The sequence below is a fragment of the Arachis hypogaea genome, chromosome 16 (assembly GCF_003086295.3).
Source record: "Arachis hypogaea cultivar Tifrunner chromosome 16, arahy.Tifrunner.gnm2.J5K5, whole genome shotgun sequence".
Classification (NCBI taxonomy): Eukaryota; Viridiplantae; Streptophyta; class Magnoliopsida; order Fabales; family Fabaceae; genus Arachis; species Arachis hypogaea.
The window spans coordinates 13,912,670-13,933,429 of NC_092051.1; the positions used below are offsets into that span (position 1 = coordinate 13,912,670).

Below are 20,760 nucleotides of genomic sequence, written 5' to 3' on the forward strand. Positions count from 1 at the left end.
TATTATATATAAAATGAAAATTAACTTACATAGTATAACATGCAAGGAGAAATTTGGGGTCGCAGAATTAAACTGAAAAAATAGAAGAAACAAATATAACATTGCAACTGATTTGTGAGAACAAAATCTATTTGAAGGGTCATTATAAGAATATGAGAAATTTATGGGATTAAAATATTTAAAAAAAAATATTATTCATATACCAAACAATTTTGACATTTGTATAAAAATATAGTTAGTACAAATTAATTGTATTCTTAAATTATTTTTAATTAACAAAATTAAAAAACCCATTTAATTACTAAAAAAATAATATCAAAATAAATTTTAGTATATTACTATAAAAAATATACATATATCAGAATTATTTTTAAAAATATAAAAAATTAAAAACAAGTATGTGCCCCCAAACACAAAAAAAAAAAGTCGCTCCTTGCTTCGTAACCGGAGCCACCTTACAAATTCATGGCCGAGGGAAAAATGGTCCAAACTTGTAAAACCCTGAATTCTTCAATTCACTCGCTCTTAAAACCCTTTCTAAGCCCCTGAGCAATAAAAGAAATAAGAAAACTTACTACGCTTAAAGCTTGGTTCTGAAACTCATCAATGGTGGAAGAGGAGCATCAGAACTTGAGCAAATGGCGCTTGGAGCGTGGCCCTTACCTCGGAGACATTTCGGCTCTGTGTTTACTTCGCATCCCCAATCACTCTCTTCCTCTTCTTCTAGCTGGTTTAGGATCTGAGATTCTTCTCTACGACTTAGAACTCGCAAAGATTCTGAGATCCTTCTCTGTCTTCCAAGGCATCCGCGTCCATGGCATCGCCACCTCTCAAGACACTCTTCCCTCTGTAGTTGCCGTGTTTGGCGAAACGAGGCTCAAGCTTTTCAGCTTCTCATACGACGCCGTTTCTGAGTCCCCGCAGCTGAACCTGATTCAGTTGTTGCCCAAGTTTCCTCACTGGGTTTTGGATGTTTGCTTTCTCACGGTACTCTCCACCACATTTCTAGCATTTCGTTAATGTCTTCGTAGTTATTTCTGTTATTCTTACTTATCTTCCTTTCTTGCTTGCTTGCCTCTTTGTAATTGGGTAGTAGGGTTGTTTAGCTCATTCCAATGTGGGAAGCCATTTTCTTGCTGTAGGATCTAGCGACAATTCAGTTCACGTTTGGGACATCTCCAACTCTTGTACGGTTCTCAAGGTTCAATCTTCAGGTTGGTTTGTTTACTACTACGACATGGCTTTGATTCCTTTCTTTATTGACTTTGGTTTTTAGCTAATGAGATTATATCTGTAATTGGATCATAGTGCGGTGCCTTTTGTACTCGATGCGACTATGGGGTCACAATCTTCAAGCTCTCCGTGTTGCATCTGGCACAATATTTAATGAGGTAAGGATCAGGGATTGATTCATGTTGAACATTCATGATCGCAAAATCTCGCATAAAGCATGCTACTATCCTGATGAAAATTTCTTTTGGCATGTTGCTTAATGTTTTTGGATTTTTATTTTATTTTAACTACTCTAAAATGTTTGGTTCGGGAAGATTATTGTTTGGAAAGTGGCCCCTCAGCTTGATAAGTGTTCATCAAGCTTCAGAGAAGACAATGATCGTCAGAGCATTTCATTATGCAATTGCTGTATGTTCAAAGATCAACTTTATGGGGCTGTTCATGTATGTAAACTTATTGGACATGAAGGTTCAATCTTCCGAATAGCATGGTCGTCTTGTGGCTCTAAACTGGTATCTGTCTCTGATGACCGTAGGTGAGTTTGTCTCTTTAAGTCCTATTGTGGGACGTTTTTATGTTTATTCTTTGAAAACAATGCACTTCATGATTAGTCTATCTGTTCTTTAATGTAGTGCACGTGTCTGGGCTGTTCCTATTGAAGTGGAAGATTTTACGCGGCATGATCCCACTGCCCTTGTCTTATTCGGACATAATGCTCGAGTTTGGGATTGTTGTATTGCTGATCACGTAAACTAATCATTGTTGTTCAGTTTTCAATCTTTCTCAAGCTACATAGGCAAAGCAAATTAATGCAATGGTCCTTTTTTTGTATGGGTTTGTGCAGTTGATTGTCACTGCCAGTGAGGATTGTACGTGTCGTCTATGGGGAGTTGATGGTGAACAACTGCAAGTCATTAAGGAGCACATGTAAGTTAAAACACCAATCCTTGATCTTTGTAAGTTAAATTTCTAATTGTTGCCTTTTGGGTTTTGTGTGGCTCTAAACAAACAGCCATTGAAGATAATTGATTATCTTAACTCCTGAATTCTGTGAACTGTAGTATTTCCATAACCCTTAGTGGTTATACCCTGCAATATTAGCATGCAACCGCTTCACAAAAAATTATACATGAGCGCTACACTACTACTTAGGTTGCCTTATCTATTTGGTTTTTATGAAACCAAATTTTTCCTTCCTTTCATGCATGCCTTTCAAATTCTTATGTTATTATTTAATGAAGATAGGGCAATAATGGAGTGTGTGAATTCTTTGTTATGTAGAGGGAGGGGTATATGGAGATGTATGTATGACCCAAATTCGGCACTTCTCATAACTGCTGGGTTTGACTCAGCTATCAGAGTGCATCAGCCTCATGCTTCTGTATCCAGGGGCTTGGCAGCAGCACCAGGCCCTCCTGACAGGGCAGAGACATTTTCCATTTGCATCCCTAATGTGTTGGATCGTATTGGACTCATGGACAGGTAGGGTTGTTAAATGTGATGCTCACCTTAGATACCTACTTCAGAATTGTCAACTCAATTTGGGACACCTTTGTTACCAATTTTAGTATTGTTTAACTTTTCCTATCTTGTTTGTTGCAGCAAGAGTGAATATGTACGTTGTTTACATCTTGCCTCTCAGGACAGTCTTTATGTTGCCACAAATCATGGTTTTCTTTACCATGCTAAATTCATTGGTGCAAGAGGTGCTCAGTGGAAGCAACTTGTTCAGGTCAGCAATGGGGCTCAAATTATCTGTATGGATTTATTGTCTAAGGACTCAATTGAACTTGACTGCGGTGCTGACAATTGGGTTGCTATTGGAGATGGTAAAGGAAATATGACAGTTATTGGAGTTACTGATAATGGTTGTACTCCTACAGTGAGACTAAACTTCACCTGGTCAGCTGACATGGAGAGACGGCTCTTGGGTACCTATTGGTGCAAATCTCTGGGATGCAGGTAATGACCTGTATCTTTAAACAATACTGTGTAAACTACTGACAAGATTAGGAGCCAGTGCAGAGATACATGAATCTAGTTAATGAGGTGTTAACCATTGCTTCTTTGGTCACTCCTTGACAAGTATCCTGGCCTTGCAATTTATTAGGAATAACCTATATTAAGAAACTTCAATGAGGGAATAGAAATTTACTTTTTGATAAGTTAACTTGCATGACTTCATTAATTTCTTTGGTTCACACTTAACAGGCCCTGGTATCATATGTGTTAAGCTACATAGTCATCCCATGGTTTCATCTTACCATGCATATTGTGTAGTGCAATTAGATTGGAGATCCTGATAACATTATAATATTCTTAGTTTACCCCTTCTGGTTTTGCATATACTTGTGCATAAATACTTATATTGTTTGTGTTCCTATTCCTTTCACTGTGTTTCAAATTCAAGTTAATAAAAGGATTATCTTTACATGATGATACAAAAATTTGTAGGTATGTCTTCACAGCTGATCCTAGAGGAACATTGAAACTATGGAGGTTGCCTGATCCCCCACAATCTAGCCTCACAGGCTCCATGAAGAGTAATAGTGCGTCACATATAGCAGATTTCATATCAAATTTTGGAATGCGGATAATGTGTTTGGATGCTTGCGTGGAAGAAGAGGTATGATTATCTGTCTCCTGTCTTCCAGGGGTAACTTGGTGGAGTTTGAAGTGTTCAGCATTGCTTCTTCATGTTGTCTGGTAGAATATAAGCTAATTGGTAGAATCTGACATTCTGACTTCGTCTTCATTTGTTTAAGCTTTTAAATAGTGCTTTTATGATATAGCTTTTCCGTCGAACTCTTATAACTTATGAGGAAAGCATTTATTTGGTCTCCCTTTTTCTTATATATATATAATAAGAATGTGACCCTTAATGCATTAAATGAAAATAACAACTTTTGGGTAGAGATGGAGATGGACTTTTAGGTTGCGTTTGGAAGGGAGACAGAGACTAAGAGACTGAGACTGGGAGACAGAGACTAAATTAAGTTTCTGTATTGTGTTTGATGTAAAATATATTAGACTGAGTTATGTCTTAGTATCATGTTTACTTTAAGATAAATATGGAGATTGAATGATAGATTTGAAATTTGAAAAGTTAAATGAGAGTATTTTTTAGAAGAAATGTTATTAAAGTTTCATTCTCCGTTCCCAAAAATTTCAGTTTCCTGTGTTCCCCACTTTCTGGAGATACTGAAGGGACTGAAATTGTGTCTCGGGACTGAAAGTTTATTTCCAGTCTCTGACCACCAAACACAATACTGAGTCCCAGGATCTGAAAACAAATGTACCTTATATGACATTTTCAAAATTTCAAGAACCATAAGGAATTGGGACATCGTCGGATATTTTTCATTTTCACTGAGATGTTACCAAATTTAAAAATAGAAAATTCATCTGGAATCTGAATATCAAATTTTATGCAGATCCTAGTGTGTGGAGATGTACGTGGTAATATGGTTGTGTTCCCCTTGCCAAAGAATCTGGTGCTTGGCACAGCATTAGTACAAGAAGGGAAGATAACTCCGGTAAATCATTTCAAAGGGATTCATGGTATATCAAGTGTGTCTAGTGTTTCTGTGACTAAGCTTGGTCACAATCAGCTTGAGATAAGCTCAGTAAGTTTGATTATTCAGGTTCCTATTGAAGAGTATTGTTAATATGCAGACCAAACACAACTGCAAATATTGACTAGCCATAATTTGAATACAATTTCTGATTTTTATTCATGTTCAGACCGGAGCAGACGGATGTATATGCTATCTAGAATATGATAGAGATATGCGTACTTTGCAATTCATGGGGTTGAAACAGGTGAAAGAGTTGAGTTTGATTGAAAATGTTTCTGTGAATAACAACTCTGTTGGTACATTATCTGGCGGTTATGCAGCTGGTTTTGCATCAGTTGATTTCATAGTGTGGAACTTAGTTAACGAGAGTAAGGTACTTTGACTATCTTTTTCCTCTAGTCTGGTCAATTAATATTTGCTTTTGTTTCTCTGTTTCGCATGACATTACTTCTTGCTCTAGCTGTTATGATCAACTGCATACATTGTCTGCAGGTGGTGAAAATTCCATGCGGTGGATGGCGCCGTCCTCACTCCTACTATCTAGGTGATATACCGGAGAAGGAAAATTGCTTTGCCTTTGTCAAGGTTTTCTTGATGCTTTGAACTCTTAATTATTGAGAAACACAACTAAACAACTTACGTATCTTTAAACATTTTTGTGTCTTAAAGCACCTGAATATGGCCATCAGATCTTTCTTTAAACATATCAGTCAACGATGACAATTATTACAGGATGAAATGATACATATCCATAGACACTGGACTCATGATAAAGATGAGAAGATATATCCTCAGAGGTTACATTTGCAATTTCATGGGAGAGAGATACATTCCTTGTGCTTTATCTCTGAAGATATACTCCCTGGAGATTCTTATAAGCATACCTTATTTTCTAAATTAAGTTGGATTGCAACTGGATGTGAAGATGGAACTGTGAGATTGACTTTGTAAGTACTGTCTGCTGTCTGGTTGAGCTGGATTGAATACCTTATTAAACACCTAATGTGTCTATTTGATTTAGGTACTCTCCAGATATTGAAAATTGGTCCATGTCAAAACTGCTTGGTGAACATGTCGGAGGATCAGCTGTAAGATCAATTAGTTGTGTGTCAAAACTGCATACCTTTTCACCAAGTACTACTGATGTACCTGGTGGAAATGGTGAACTGAATGCTGCTGAGAGTGAAGATAATCTAACCTTACTCATATCTGTGGGTGCAAAGCGTGTGGTAACTTCTTGGCTACTGAAATATCAGAAGCAGAGTGACAAAAATGACCTTTTAATTGATCATCAGTATAATTCAAAAGGAGTTGATGATCAATTTTTGTCAAGCTTGCCCTCATCAATGACATTTCAGTGGCTTTCTACTGATATGCCAGCAAGATATTCGATTACCCAGAAATATCCAGAAAATGCTCTCAAGAATGTAGTAAGTGCTGCTGAACAAGTTTCTAATACAGAGGTTGATGGTAGACCTGGATCTCTGTTGGATGAAAGGGGAATGATGAACTCAATCAAAGATAAACATGAGGATGACTGGAGATATCTTGCTGTTACTGCTTTTCTTGTTAAATGTGTGGGTTCCAGGTAGAAGAAACACCAATTTGATACTTGATTCTATTTCAGCTGAACTCTGAACATAATTTCATGGGGAAAAAAAATCTCAAACTTACTTCCATGTTGTATACTTTTCAGGACATCTGTTTGTTTTGTTGTTGTTGCCTGTTCAGATGCTACACTTGTGTTACGGGCTTTAGTTTTGCCCTTCCGCCTATGGTATATACAGTTGCTCCTACCTAACTCTTATCATAATGTTGTTCCATGCTTTTTAATCATTTGTTATGTTTTAACATGGCTCCCTTTCCGTTGGCAGGTTTGATGTTGCTTTGTTAGTTCCTTTACTATCCCCAGTTTTGTCATTGCAGCATATCATTTTCCCCATATCTAGGCCTTTTAAAGGTGAGTATTTTCTTGATGTGAGGCTGGAAAATGTTCTGTACCACCTGTTTCATTTCTTTTATTGTGAATCTGGAAGTTTGTTTATTACAATACTCTTTATTAGTTTGTCTTTTATAAATATTTAGGCAGTTGTTTTGTAATTAGGTATTATTTTGTGGCATGTTTAGTGTGTGACAATGCCAAACTAGAATTAAGAAGATTATGGCATTCCTATCTCACATTTCACTCTGCACACTAGAATAATTTTAGATGTCCTTGTACAACTTTTTGTCAAATATCTAATTTCCTGGTTTAATTTTGCTTGCGTTGTGTCTTTACTTTCTTCTGCAGAAAACACTCAATTTGGAAATGCTTATATTGCAATCAGTGGATCTACTGATGGGAGTATTGCTTTTTGGGACCTGACTGATAGCGTTGAAGCTTTTATGCAGAGGATTTCTGTTTGTAATGTAGAGAATTTCTTTGATGGTCAGAAACGCCCACAATCAGGGAGAGGAAGTCAGGGTGGTAGATGGTGGAGATCATTGAGCAGTGGTTTGTCAAAGAAAAGGCAGCACAGTGATCAGGTAACCTCAAAAGCCAAAGATGAAACCAAGAGCATCTGTCATGCTGACACTGTTAGTGGTGACTCTTCAATAACAAATGGATCTGAAGACAGCAAAATGGGTTGTTCCCAAACCACGCAAACAGCTTCCCCTAAGTCGGAGATTAAAACTGATAATTCCGTGGCGGAAATATGTGAAATACAGCCTCTACGCCTTTTGCAAAATATTCACCAATCTGGAGTCAATTGTCTCCATGTTTCAGAGATAAAAGGTGGCCAAAACAACAATAGTTGCAATGTATATAGTATAGTTAGTGGTGGTGATGATCAGGCACTTCATCATCTTACCGTTGAACTATCACTTAAGTCAACAAATTCAGATAATGGGGTTGTGACTACAGAAATAAGACATTGGACCTCTGGACCTGAATATGAGGACATAACTTTTCAAAGTTGGAGCAAGAATTATGGAATCAGGTTCTTAAATTATGTGAAAATTCCTTCGGCCCACAGCTCTTCAGTCAAAGGTTAGATACCATTTAATTATTCATCTTAAAACAAAACTCCTCTTAAGTGAGGTTGCTTCGCTAGGTAGCAAGGATGTATCCATCCATGGACCCCAATTTAATTTAGAAAGCATTCTTATTTTGACCTACCTAATTTAAAGGTGAATCTATCCTTCAGAGATAAATAATTAAATATACTTCAAAAGGAGCTTTTTCATTCTCGTCAGTATGAATATGCAATTTTACTTTCTTTGAAGAAAAGTTGGCATGTTAGGTGATATTTGTTAGACTAGTGCTTCCTTGGTGTTTTTTTTTTCCCTAGAAAATTTTCATTTACTTCCTCTTGCATTTTCTCTCACCCTAAATCTTAAATCTATGATTCCTTTTATAGATATTCATGCTTACAAGAATACTCTTTCGTTTGAAATGATTTTCCAAGAGATTAGCATTTGCTTTTAATTGACTAGATAATAAAATGTTTATGACCTCTGCAAAACCATACCCCTTGTAAAGCTGATAAGTGATAACCATGAAATGCTTATGGAAATTCTGTTTTCAAGAAGTTTAATCATCGGTAGCATTTGTTTTGTGAAGGTGTGTGGACGGATGGGTCTTGGGTGTTTTCAACCGGACTTGATCAGCGAGTCAGATGCTGGCGACTTCATGACAGTAAGCTCGTCGAGCATGCACATCTAATAGTTAGTGTACCAGAGCCAGAAGCATTATCTGCTAGAGCCTGTGTCAGGTGATTGTTAAATTATCAGAATATGACAGGACAATATTGAGTGATACATCATCTTATTCTTTCACCTGACTCTGGTTTGTGTCGTATGTAGGAACCATTATCAGATTGCTGTTGCTGGCAGAGGGATGCAAATAGTTGACTTTTCAGTATCATAACATTATACTCATGTCCGATGAAGAATGAAGTTTTACATTAGAACAGTTTATGGAGGTAATTTTTCTGCTCCTCGTTAATATCAACCTAGACCTACCAGATATCACTACTATGAGTCAATGGTCCTTAGTTGCTCCATATACTCAAAAAATAATATTTTGATATGAGTAGCTGTTCATTTTATTGGATTGCTGATGCAATGTTTGCATATTGAGTGGACAGAGTTAAAATTCAAGGTTGTTTTGTTGTAATTTTTGGGGTTGGTGGGTCAGTTGAGGAGGGAAATTCAACAAATGTGTGTTATTTATTTATTTAGATGAAAATGTCATGTGTTATATGTTGTCATTTGATTATATCAAATCCTAAGTGATACCGTGTTGATCCCACTATTCTTTTTTAATATATCATGATCATTATCATGGTCATTAATTCATTATTATTAAATATCATCATATAATGAGTCCTCGGTCTGAATAATAAAACAAAAACATAGTGGCAATGCTTTCCATGAGTTGATTACTAATTATAAAAATATTTACGTACACTGAATCTGAGATCATAATTCATAAGTAATCCCCCCCCCTCCCCCCACCCACATTATGATAAATGAAGATTTCCCAATTATTATCTAAAATGTAGATAATATTTAAAGATAATAATTGTTGCTTATATAAAGATGTCTTTATAAAAAAATAATATTTAAAATGTAGATACTTATCATGTCAAGTAATTTAATTAAACATATTAAAAATATCTAATAATTTTTAATTATTATTTTTACATAAAGATATTTTTATGTAAATAGTCTCAATAGAATTTTCTATTAGGTTGTAGAAAGAGATGGCTTGAGGAAATTCATTAAGGTCCTACGGTTTAGGATTTAATATGTCTAATGGTTCATTGCTTCCAAGACAGAAGGACTTAATTATTGACTTATGTGAAAGACTAAATGCATAGTTGAGCTTAGTTTAATATGTATTTATTTATTCATGGTAAGAACTCTGTGCTTCAAAATTCTAAACTTAACAGATCTTCCACCCGTTGGAAAACAATAATGTTACACACATTTGATTAGTTTGTGTGTGTACATAGTTCTAGCTAGAATGCGTCGGCGAATTATAATTGAGTTCAGTTTGTCTTGTAAATAACCCCACCGCCACCTTTGTAGTTGGCTATTCCATTGAGTATGCAATAAATGCTTCATGTTCGTAATTCATATAAATTATAAACAAGTAAGATAGAAATGGCAAGTGGGCCACAGCAAGTGGTGCTAACTTTGTATTGTAGCAAATCGTTATAACTTATATCAATTTTGTATGGATGAATGCACGTTTTCACAATTATGATGCTTCGATCTAACATGGTTTCAGATCTATTCTTTCTGATTTTGCGCTTATGGAGAGTTAATTGCCACTAGCTTCCCCATACTCATCTTCACAGTGATGAGGAGGGAATATAATGTATGCTTAGATGCGGAGAATTTTATTAGATCTCCAAACGCGGATTCAATTGAACTATGCATGTCTATACACAGATTGTAAAGTTCACTCATTCATGAGCTGTTCTTAGCTACTTCCATTCTAAAAAATATTTATAACGTTTTTTATCTCTAATATTTTTCGAATTATTTAATCTTATCTTTAATATTTTCAATTTGTATCAAAATTATTTATGAAAGTTTTTAATTTTATCCCTAAAATTTATATAAAATTAACGTTTAGTAATAATTTTGAATGAAATTAAACGTTAAGAGTATTTAAAAAAAATTGCAAACAAACAAAAAATATATTTTATTATTTACTTTGACAATAATAGCAATAATAAAAAAGCATTTTTTTTAATATAAATGTTAGATATAGATATGTAGTATGAGTCTTCATGATCTTGCGGTGCATTTTTTAGGTTGGGTTCATACTTATGTTAATTTTAGTTGGATCTTAAGTCATATATTCCTTACAAGGTATATCTTTTTTATTAATAACCAATCCTTTATTATACACACAACCACGATAAGGAAACACGCTATTTGGTATATTATGTATATATATAGAGAGACAGAAAGAGAGCGATTTTCGCATAGAATTATTCTCTGCATACAAACATTTTTTCATACAAGTCATTTATATTTATGCATTTGTTATATTTTTTTTCGTGTCTCTTTTTTTTCTTTTTCTGTGTCTTCTCTTTTTCTTCTTCTTCTTCTTTTTTTCTCCGTGCTTCTTTTTTTTTCTTTCTCCGTGCCGCCTCTTCTTCTTTTTTGTAATTTTTCTCTCTCATTATCGTCGTCATCAACACCACCTCTTCCTCCTCCTTTTCTTCTTCTTCTTTTTCTTTCTCCGTGCCTACTCTTCTTCTTTTTCGTAATTTTTCTCTTTTGTTATCGTCGTCATCAACACCACCTCTTCCTCATTCTTCTCTTCCTCTTTCTTTTTTCATGGAAATTTTTCTCCTCTTTTAGTTTTCTCTTTATCCTTCATCATCAGTTATCTCGTTGTTGAAGATAATAAATAATTCAGGTTCAGATTGTCAATTAAATCAGAACGAAATTGATTATTGTTTTGAATCCAAGGCTAAGGTGTGGTTCAATTTAGAAGAAAAAATATAGCATTAGAGAAAACATTTTTCTGCAGCAAATTTGGGTGTAGTACGAAGATATTTGGGTGTAACACGAAGATATTTGGGTGTATTTTAAGAATTTTTGGGTGTATTTTTATTTTGATAAATTTTTCATAATTCAAAATTCTTCCTCTTCCTCCTTCTCATCTTCTACTGATTCTTCTTCTTTTTTTTTATCATCATCATCGTCTTCTTCTTCTTTTTTTTCTTATTCATCTTTTTTTTATTTTACCTTTTCAAGTTTTTTCTTGTTTCATACTCTTAACAAGAATAAAAACAAAAAAATCAAATAAAGAAGAAGAAGAAACACATAATGCTGCAAAATTACTTGAAAGAGGATGAACTTACATTTATTTAACTAAAAGAAAGAAATAAATAAAGAAAAAAAGAAGAAGAAAAAAACGCAGCATTAGAGAAAATATTTTTCTGTATTTGCAGCAAATTTGGGTGTAACACGAAAATATTTGGGTGAAATACGAAGATATTTGGGTGTATTTTTATTCTGATAAGTTCTGCATAATTCAAAACTCTTCCTCTTCCTCCTTCTCATCTTCTACTGTTTTTTCTTTTTTTTTTTTTATCATCATCACAATCTTTTTCTTCTTTTTTTTCTTATTCATCTTTTCTTTTTTATTTTACCTTCTCAAGTTTCTTCTTGTTTTACTCTCTTAACAAGAATAAAAACAAAAAAATCAAATAAAGAAGAAAAAGAAACACATAATGCTACAAAATTACTTGAAAGAGGATGAACTTACATTCATTTAACTAAAAGAAAGAAAGAAATAAGGAAAAAAAGAAGAAGAAAAAACGCAGCAATAGAGAAAATATTTTTCTGTATTTGTAGCAAATTTGGATGTAATACGAAGATATTTGGGTGTAATACGAAGATATTTGAGTGTATTTTAAGAATTTTTGGGTGTATTTTTATTCTGCTGCATAATTCAAAACTCTTCCTCTTTCTCCTCTTCATCATCTACTGTCTACTGCTTCTTCTTCCTCATCTTCTTATTTCATTTTCTTATAATTTTTCTTGGGAGAAAAAATCAAATAAAGAAAAAAAAATACATAATATTACAAATCAATAGAAAGAGGAGTAGGAAAAAAATACAGCAACAACAATGGTAATAAAAAAAACAACGATGAAAATGAAACACGCAAAAAAAAGAAAAAATGCAAAGAAAAAGGAGAAGAAGAAGAATGAAAAAGACTTATAATACTCCAATAGATGAATGTAATTTTTATTAAATTTGGCTCAACTTATAAGACTTATAAGCCAACAAAATTTATGTGTAGCATAACTCTTTGGCATAAGCACACAATATATGCTCTCGTTCTATTCGCTTTTATTTTATTCTTTTTTAGGATTTTGGATAAGAGAGGCGCACATGTCGCCATTGCCCTTGAATTTAAAGAGAGGAATATATATATATATATATATTAATAGAAGCAGCATCTTTGATGATGGACTCGATCAGATTTTACTAGTATAATTCTATGTTGTTGTTGATATCAAACATGCATCTCTCTCCCTTAGCACACAAAATATAAAATTCTAAAAGTAAACATTTGAATAAATATAAAAAGTAAAATATTAATTAGTTAGCATTAACCAACTTGTATATTGATGTGGATATACTTATAAGCTTTGGCCATGGATTAGGAAAGAATATAAGTATTGATGCAATATAAATGACGAAAACAAAACATTAATATAGTATGATCAAAGCGAAAAGGAAAACTGAATTTCAAAATATTATTGTTAATTACTTAATTAACCAATTTTTTTTTATTTCATTTTTACTCTATTACCACTAAACACACCGTTATCTTTTTTAGTTTACCAAGTTCATTTTTGTGCACTATTTTCATTATTATAGTAATGCATCGTTAACTACTCACCAGATAATAAATTATTGTGATTTGGAAATTATATGGAAAAATAATAAGATCATACCTAAAAGGCTAAAAATCAAGTCCTAGTAGATTATGATATATGTATATATTTTGGAAGTTAAAAATTTACATTCAGATATTTTCATGTAAAATTATTAATTTGATTCATTAAATTATAATTTAATTAATTTTGTTAAATTATTCCACCATTCTTAATTAACAACTTCAAATAAAAATAGTCTTCACCATTTTGGACATACATCATGATCATGCAGTCATGCATATATAGTGACCCTGATTGAAGAACCCAAATATACATAAATCACTGTCAATCACCTACCTCGCGTTAGACAAAACAAAAGAAAAGGGAAAAAAAAAATTCACCAACCACCAAAAAAAAAAAGTTTACCTAATAGTAGATGCTAAAATTATTAATTAAAAATATATAAATTTTAAAATCCTTTAATCACTAATCTAAATATTAGCTAAATCCAACGTGCTAATCTGCGCAACCTTTTGGGGCATTCGCTGACAACAATGCCACACTCATTACTTATAAGTTATAACAATTTCTTTGTTTTTTTTTTTTTCTTTTTCAAAGATTTAGTAACGTCACTTAATAATTTTTGTTAATGTAAATTTTGTAAAAAATTAAAGTTAACATATGTATAAAGACGTTACTTTTTATATATATCGTATAAAATTCTATACGTGCATCTAATTATGACATATCAATAAAAATAACCTTTTTTTACATTGGCGATGTAGATTATTCAAAAGAATATATATAATTGAACGATTATATAAAATTTTTTATATTTTCAGTGTATCAAAATTAAACTCATATATAACTAATTTTAAAAAAATTAGTAAAAATCTCTCTCTTTTTTAATTTTGTTCCTTTGTTATTTCTTAATTAATCTTGAATAATCAAAACAAATAATGGGAATTAGGAAGCTTATCACTTGACTGGTTTTTGAATTTTGACCTTATACGTGGGTAATGGGTTGGTTGAGTTCCTCATATGCCTAAATTAAAAGCAATTACTTCTTCAATCATCACACTACTTTATTTGTGGTTGGTCACCAACCCTTCACTTGCCACCTTTCAAAATACAATCATGCCCGAAGGAGAATCATGTTTCCACTATAGCAGGAAATATATATATTTTTTCAATTACCCCCAAGTTAATAAAAATATTAAGATTCTAGTACTAAAAATTAAAAAATAAATAATTATATTATGTGTACACAGAAAATTAATTATAAAATCATATATTTATATAAAATATATATTAAAATATTAAAAATAAATTAAATAACATATATATTTATATATAAATATATTATAACTGATTTTTAGTGTTCATATAATGTTTTTAAAAAATAAATTCAGTTTTTTGGCCATCATCAATTATTAATTAGAAACCCTATTTACAATTCATAGCTTAAGGTCTATACTCTATATATTGACAAAATTTTACTAGCATGCATATACATCTCCTCGAGACCTCGACATATCCCTGCATGATTCACTTCATTGCTATGTTGCTAGTCAATAAAACTCCATGTAATTAAGACAGCCTCATTAATCAACGCTTTACAATAATGAGTCAATAAATTGGTCAGAGTGGCAGTTACTATTTTTTTTTTTTCCAACAAAACCCCGTATATTTACTTTTTTTATCATATATATTTTTTTTTAAATATTTGAGAAACAATAATATTAATCTAAATCAGCTCAAGGTTATTTTATTTTATATTTATTAATTATGATTAAAATAAATAAATAATTTAAATATAAATAATATATAATTTTAAATATTATTGTTATATCGAAAATTATATTTTCGATAAAAATATTATTGAACTCTTTAACAAGCCAATGTTCGAACAAGAATAGGTTTCGATCATTCCTAAGTGCTAAATAATATTTCGATCAACCTCCAAATATATGTTAGAATTAACTTTGAATTGGAGCCAATGAGGTACTCGTTAGGAACTCTCTATTAATCGATTGACGCAAACGTGGAAATCGAAGAGGCAGACTTGATGGAGGTCAGCTGATCGAAGAAGAGGTTACTGGTATTGAAGATGGTAGGCAAAAAATCGAATCGAAAGCAAAAGTTTCAATCTCTAAAGCAATTTGTTAGTAGAAAAAAGAAGTGAAGATTAACTACATAGGATTCATCGAGGATGGTCAATCGACGAAGGAGAGAATTTTTTGATCGACTAAGACTCATAAAAAAAGAGTGAAGCAATCGAAGAAGTGAAAAAGTTAATAAATGAAGATGGTTAGTGGTAGACGACACTCAAGAAGAGCAGGAACAGTTATTTAAGAATTAACGCACGTGGAAGTTATATCTGAATTTGACTGAGGACTTCTATAAATACATGAAAGATCGAAGGAACAAAGGTTGAAATCTTTTTGGAGAAAACACTCACACTCATTCACATCCACAGTGACTTTCTGAGTCAGTCAAGAGTTTTTTCTTTGAAAAATTTCTTCCATGTTTTACTTTTCATTTAAATTCTCTATAACTTTTTTTTCATGCAATTTATCTTCCTTACACTAATGTCCTTTCATTTCTTTTAAATTCAACAACTTTTATCCTTTTCAGTCTTTACCTTTCAATTTGTCCTTTATTTTTCCAAACACTTTTCCTTTATTTGATTTGATTTTTCTTTTATTCAAAACATTTAAATTTTATTGTTCACTTTGAATTTCTGCAAAGTTTGGTTCCTTCTTCTTCGTTATTGTCAAAGGCATGAATTTTAATGCAAAATAAAATTGGTACTCACAAAGAGGAGTTACTCCCAAACCATTAGATATCGAACCACCTTCGATTTGCAACAAATCGACAAAACAATTATATATATAAAAAATTTAAATATTAATTAAATAAAATATAATTTTAGATTATTACCTATTTAACATTGCATTACCGTGTCTTTTGATTCAACTAACAAGTAACAACCCCATTAATCCCCTCCCTTCCCCGTTCCTTTTATTTTATATATAAAAAATCTGTATATGAAATCAGCCATGCTCAAATTGTTGACTAAATAAATAATGTTAGTGGTTTCATAAGGATTTAAAATTTTATCATAATATTCAATATGCTATATCCCGCATCTTATAAGAATATGGAAAAGTATACCATAAACTTTATTATTAAATTTAGTCTTACTAAGAAATTATCCTAGTTGTTTGGATTGTCGTAAGCTGTGACTTCTATTTTCCAAATCACCATTTTCCAAATGCATGACAAAGCAAGGGGGAAAAAAACCCTGTATATTCAGCACAAGACAAAAGCTCAATTAGGTTAAGAGTCAATATCCATGTCGCGTTGCGTTAAAACCACTAAAAAATTCATTCAACAATTTTACATTTTGACACATATACATAAGGGACTTGGTTTACTTTTCGCACACATATTTTACTTATTTTATCTCGCGAATATATTTCCTTGCTCAAATTAATATTAATATTCGAAAATGGTATATGTTGTATAATATAAGATCAGTGCATTATTGAAAGAGGAAAAATAAAAGGTTGAAAAGAGAATCAATCAATCTGGACATATGACAAAAGATGAAGGAGCCTGGGATCCGATCTAACCGTTTTGTACCACCGACACTTCTATTTCTGTTGGCTTGTGAGAAAAATACTTGACAAATTAATATACTACTATGAAAATGGAAAACAGATCTTATTAATTATTAATTTATTATTATTATCACCAAACTAAGGGGGATTAATTCCTTAATTTAATTGTTTGGATAATAAATAATGAAGATAAAGGCAAACATACAGCTGGTGAGAAGCTAAAGAGTGAGTAAGGACGCGCCTAGGGTTGGTGAGTAACCGGCAGTATCCGGTAAGTTTCAATTCCTTGAAATTTCACGCGTATCTCACCAACCGAGAGAAATCCCATCCCTTGATTTTGCCGTCAAATCTAACGGCTGCACCGTCAGTTCCGGTGGCCAGTCACGTTGGCGAATGACGAGTATAAATAGGAGGTTAGGAGGGGAAGTAAAACGTTGTCCTTAACCAGCACCATTCTCTTACAAGCGAGTGTTCTTCTCTCAACTTCCCGAATTCAATTTTCATCACTCGCTTCGCATCTTCAGGTTCAGCTCCTTCACCTTTCTTCTCTTTGGTTTCTTTGCTGTTTAGCATTTTATAGCTGCCAAAACGGTTGTTGTCTGTTTTACTAGATGGACTACGACGGTTACAGATCTGAATTTTATCCATGCTTTATTTATTTTTTTTATCGGTTTTTTGTTTTCTGTGCTTTTGACTGCTGTCGTTTTGTGGCTCTGCGATGTCGTTTTGGAAGTTGAACTACACATGCTTATTTCGGTTTGTGCTCGTAATTCGCGTTGCTTTTTGATGAAGCTTCATCTTCTGTCGAGATAGATGAATAGATCTGATGCTTGAATCTTCTAATTGTTCATCTCTGGTTGCTGATCTGATGAAGTTCATTTGCATTTCTTGCTTAGTGATTTCAATTTGCGCTGTTACCACGAATATATTGTGAACTTGTTTGTTTGAAGCCTAAGATTCTATCCAATTGTCGTCACTGGTTTCACGGGAATCTTATATGATATTCTTTGTTATCGTCTTGGCTGCACTAGTTTTTTTTTTTTTTTTAATCTAATTTTTAAAGGCGGGGATAATTTGATTATGTTAACCAATCTTGCCATAACTTCCAGTTCTTATTAAATTTATTTTAGGAGTATGTGACTTCAGTGCTTTTGATTTCTAAATTCTAATATAAAACATCAGATCTTAGTAACTTTCATGGATGAGCAGTTTCGCACTAAGTGATCTTGATTTTCCCGATATTCTTTTATGCATTTGCTTTCAAGCTTTTGTGCTCTTTAGTTCTAACTTTCTGTTTACTGTATTGTACAGCTTGACAAATGGCCACCGAGACCTTCCTTTTCACTTCCGAATCTGTCAACGAGGGTCACCCTGACAAGCTCTGCGACCAGGTCTCTGATGCAGTTCTCGATGCCTGCCTCCAGCAGGATCCCGATAGTAAGGTTGCCTGTGAGACCTGCACCAAGACTAACATGGTCATGGTGTTTGGAGAAATAACAACCAAGGCCAATGTAGACTATGAGAAGATTGTCCGTGACACTTGCCGCAACATTGGATTTGTCTCTGATGATGTCGGTCTTGATGCTGACAAATGCAAGGTCTTGGTCAACATTGAGCAGCAGAGCCCCGATATTGCACAGGGTGTCCATGGCCACTTTACCAAGCGCCCAGAGGAGGTTGGTGCTGGTGACCAGGGTCACATGTTTGGTTATGCCACTGATGAAACCCCGGAACTCATGCCTCTCAGCCATGTCCTTGCAACAAAACTTGGCGCCCGCCTCACCGAGGTTAGGAAGAATGGTACATGTGCTTGGCTGAGACCAGATGGTAAGACTCAAGTAACTGTTGAGTACTACAATGACAATGGTGCCATGGTCCCAGTTCGCGTCCACACTGTCCTTATTTCCACCCAGCATGATGAGACTGTTACCAATGACCAAATTGCTGCTGATCTTAAGGAGCATGTTATCAAGCCTGTCATTCCTGAGAAGTACCTTGATGACAGGACCATCTTCCACCTTAACCCTTCTGGCCGCTTTGTCATTGGTGGCCCTCATGGTGATGCCGGTCTCACTGGAAGAAAGATCATCATTGATACTTATGGTGGCTGGGGTGCTCATGGTGGTGGTGCTTTCTCTGGAAAGGACCCTACCAAGGTCGACAGAAGCGGTGCCTATATCGTAAGGCAGGCAGCAAAGAGTATTGTGGCTAGCGGTCTTGCCCGCAGGTGTCTTGTTCAGGTTTCCTATGCCATTGGTGTCCCTGAGCCCTTGTCAGTCTTTGTTGAGTCTTATGGAACTGGGAAGATCCCTGACAAGGAGATCCTTCAAATTGTGAAGGAGAACTTCGACTTCAGGCCCGGAATGATCACCATTAACTTGGACCTCAAGAGGGGTGGCAACAGGTTCTTGAAGACAGCTGCTTATGGACACTTCGGAAGGGATGACGCCGATTTCACCTGGGAAATTGTGAAGCCACTCAAGTGGGACAAGCCTCAAGCATGAGGGGTTTCGAATGAATGTGTAAACCTTCCTTTCTTCAATGGCTGCTATATCTTAGTAGGTGTGGAATGAATAATTCGCCTGTTTAGTTACTGCTGCTCCATCTTTAGGTCTATAATGTCATCTTATATCATACCTAAACAATTTTATTGTTTGTTACTTTTTTTTTTAACTCACAATTTAATTCTTCTATATCCAATTATGTTACCGTGTTGACGCAATGAAACATGTATGAGAATTTTGCCCCAATTGGTTTCAATGTAAAACGATGAAAAAGCTGCGTGTGAATTTTTTTTCCCCCCTATCAATTTTCCACTTTACTAGTTAATAGAATTCTCGACCTATTTTCTCTTCTTTTTATTTTTCAGTATCCTGATTTAGATATTCAGAGTTCTCATCATGTGAATCTTGCAACAATTCACAAGAGAAGAATAAGCCTTATCATAGCTGGAAAAGTTCCAAATCGGGCCAGTCGTTACTACTGACTCTATCAAATGTTCTCGCATTTTACCCCCTCCTAATTCGTTGCTCCAAAACATTGCATTTGCCTTCATGGCAATGTTCAAGGACAAGGACAAAACAGATGAGAACAAAGGTGTATATCCATATTCCATATATAACATTATGTCTGACAAATGATCTTTCGAAAAAAGGTTGATCGCACATCCACACAATTATTTATAAATTATAATTGAATGAAGTAAAAGAAAAGGAATGTCTGATTTTGGTATAAAAAATTTTCAGATACGTTTGTGGTTTTTAAAAGTATATTTATCTTATTTTGTTTTTGATAAATAAAAAAAATTATATGTTTGTATTTGTAATTTTTAGAAATTATGAGTGCTTTTAAAACACTAAAAAAAATACTTTTCAATACTAGTATATATTTATCAAAATTTAAGAGTTTAAACTTTCAAACAAAGCATTCAAACACATACTTATATTATCTTTATCGGTATAATATTTGACCCTGTGTTTCAAGTTTTTTATGAATTTCTTTAACATATACTAGTATATTTTAAGATTACTATAAAAAAAATATTTTATTAAAAATTATTGAAAAGATATTTTTTTAATAACTTAAATATATTAAGAACTTCAAAAAATATTATTAAATTATTAAAATATATTTTTAGAATATAAAATAGCCAAATCCTTTTTCTATTTATCTTTGGAGACATATTTTTCAACTAATTCTTCCCTGGAGAGTTTGTGCTTTGCATAGCACGTCGTCCAATGCAGAGTTTCTAGCTGATTCATCTCTTTTGCACTGAGTGAACACTGCTAATTGCACCAATGATATGCGTATATTATATGGGACAATGCTACGCATCAAGATAATCCAATAATATTGATTTTAATGTAGTTTTACATCAACAATTTCTATTAGATTATAGAAAAACTAGATATTCATGTCAAAAA

The 20,760-nt window shown here is 33.4% G+C and overlaps 2 protein-coding genes across 4 annotated transcripts; both read left to right on the forward strand.

Moving 5' to 3' along the window:
- Nucleotides 1-408: 408 nt before the first annotated feature.
- On the forward strand, nucleotides 409-9,163 carry LOC112756955 (uncharacterized). 3 transcript variants are annotated; one of them, XM_025805559.3, is made up of 19 exons: nucleotides 409-987; nucleotides 1,097-1,214; nucleotides 1,309-1,391; nucleotides 1,548-1,768; nucleotides 1,866-1,980; nucleotides 2,078-2,160; nucleotides 2,515-2,715; nucleotides 2,836-3,195; nucleotides 3,688-3,859; nucleotides 4,668-4,859; nucleotides 4,978-5,184; nucleotides 5,304-5,396; nucleotides 5,544-5,758; nucleotides 5,833-6,399; nucleotides 6,508-6,588; nucleotides 6,686-6,771; nucleotides 7,102-7,842; nucleotides 8,416-8,566; nucleotides 8,658-9,163. In XM_025805559.3, the coding sequence occupies exons 1-19, from the start codon at nucleotides 607-609 to the stop codon at nucleotides 8,719-8,721; spliced, it is 4,131 nt and encodes a 1,376-aa protein (XP_025661344.1). In that variant the 5' UTR covers nucleotides 409-606; the 3' UTR covers nucleotides 8,722-9,163. The 3 variants fall into 3 exon arrangements, with proteins under 3 accessions (XP_025661344.1, XP_072075368.1, XP_025661345.1); XM_072219267.1 differs by having other exon boundaries at nucleotides 1,143-1,214; XM_025805560.2 differs by having other exon boundaries at nucleotides 447-987; nucleotides 1,094-1,214.
- A 7,880-nt stretch (nucleotides 9,164-17,043) lies between these two features.
- On the forward strand, nucleotides 17,044-19,626 carry LOC112756986 (S-adenosylmethionine synthase 1). The gene is made up of 2 exons (XM_025805587.3): nucleotides 17,044-17,361; nucleotides 18,149-19,626. The coding sequence occupies exon 2, from the start codon at nucleotides 18,157-18,159 to the stop codon at nucleotides 19,339-19,341; it is 1,185 nt and encodes a 394-aa protein (XP_025661372.1). The 5' UTR covers nucleotides 17,044-17,361; nucleotides 18,149-18,156; the 3' UTR covers nucleotides 19,342-19,626.
- Nucleotides 19,627-20,760: the final 1,134 nt, after the last annotated feature.

Excerpts from the sequence above, each read along its gene's own strand:
- LOC112756955 (XM_025805559.3), top strand. The coding sequence starts at position 607 with ATGGTGGAAGAGGAGCATCAGAACTTGAGCAAATGGCGCTTGGAGCGT. Across the intron at positions 1,981-2,077 it reads ATTGTTGTATTGCTGATCAC|TTGATTGTCACTGCCAGTGA; the intron begins GTAAACTAATCA and ends GGGTTTGTGCAG. Across the intron at positions 7,843-8,415 it reads CCACAGCTCTTCAGTCAAAG|GTGTGTGGACGGATGGGTCT; the intron begins GTTAGATACCAT and ends TGTTTTGTGAAG.
- LOC112756986 (XM_025805587.3), top strand. The coding sequence starts at position 18,157 with ATGGCCACCGAGACCTTCCTTTTCACTTCCGAATCTGTCAACGAGGGT.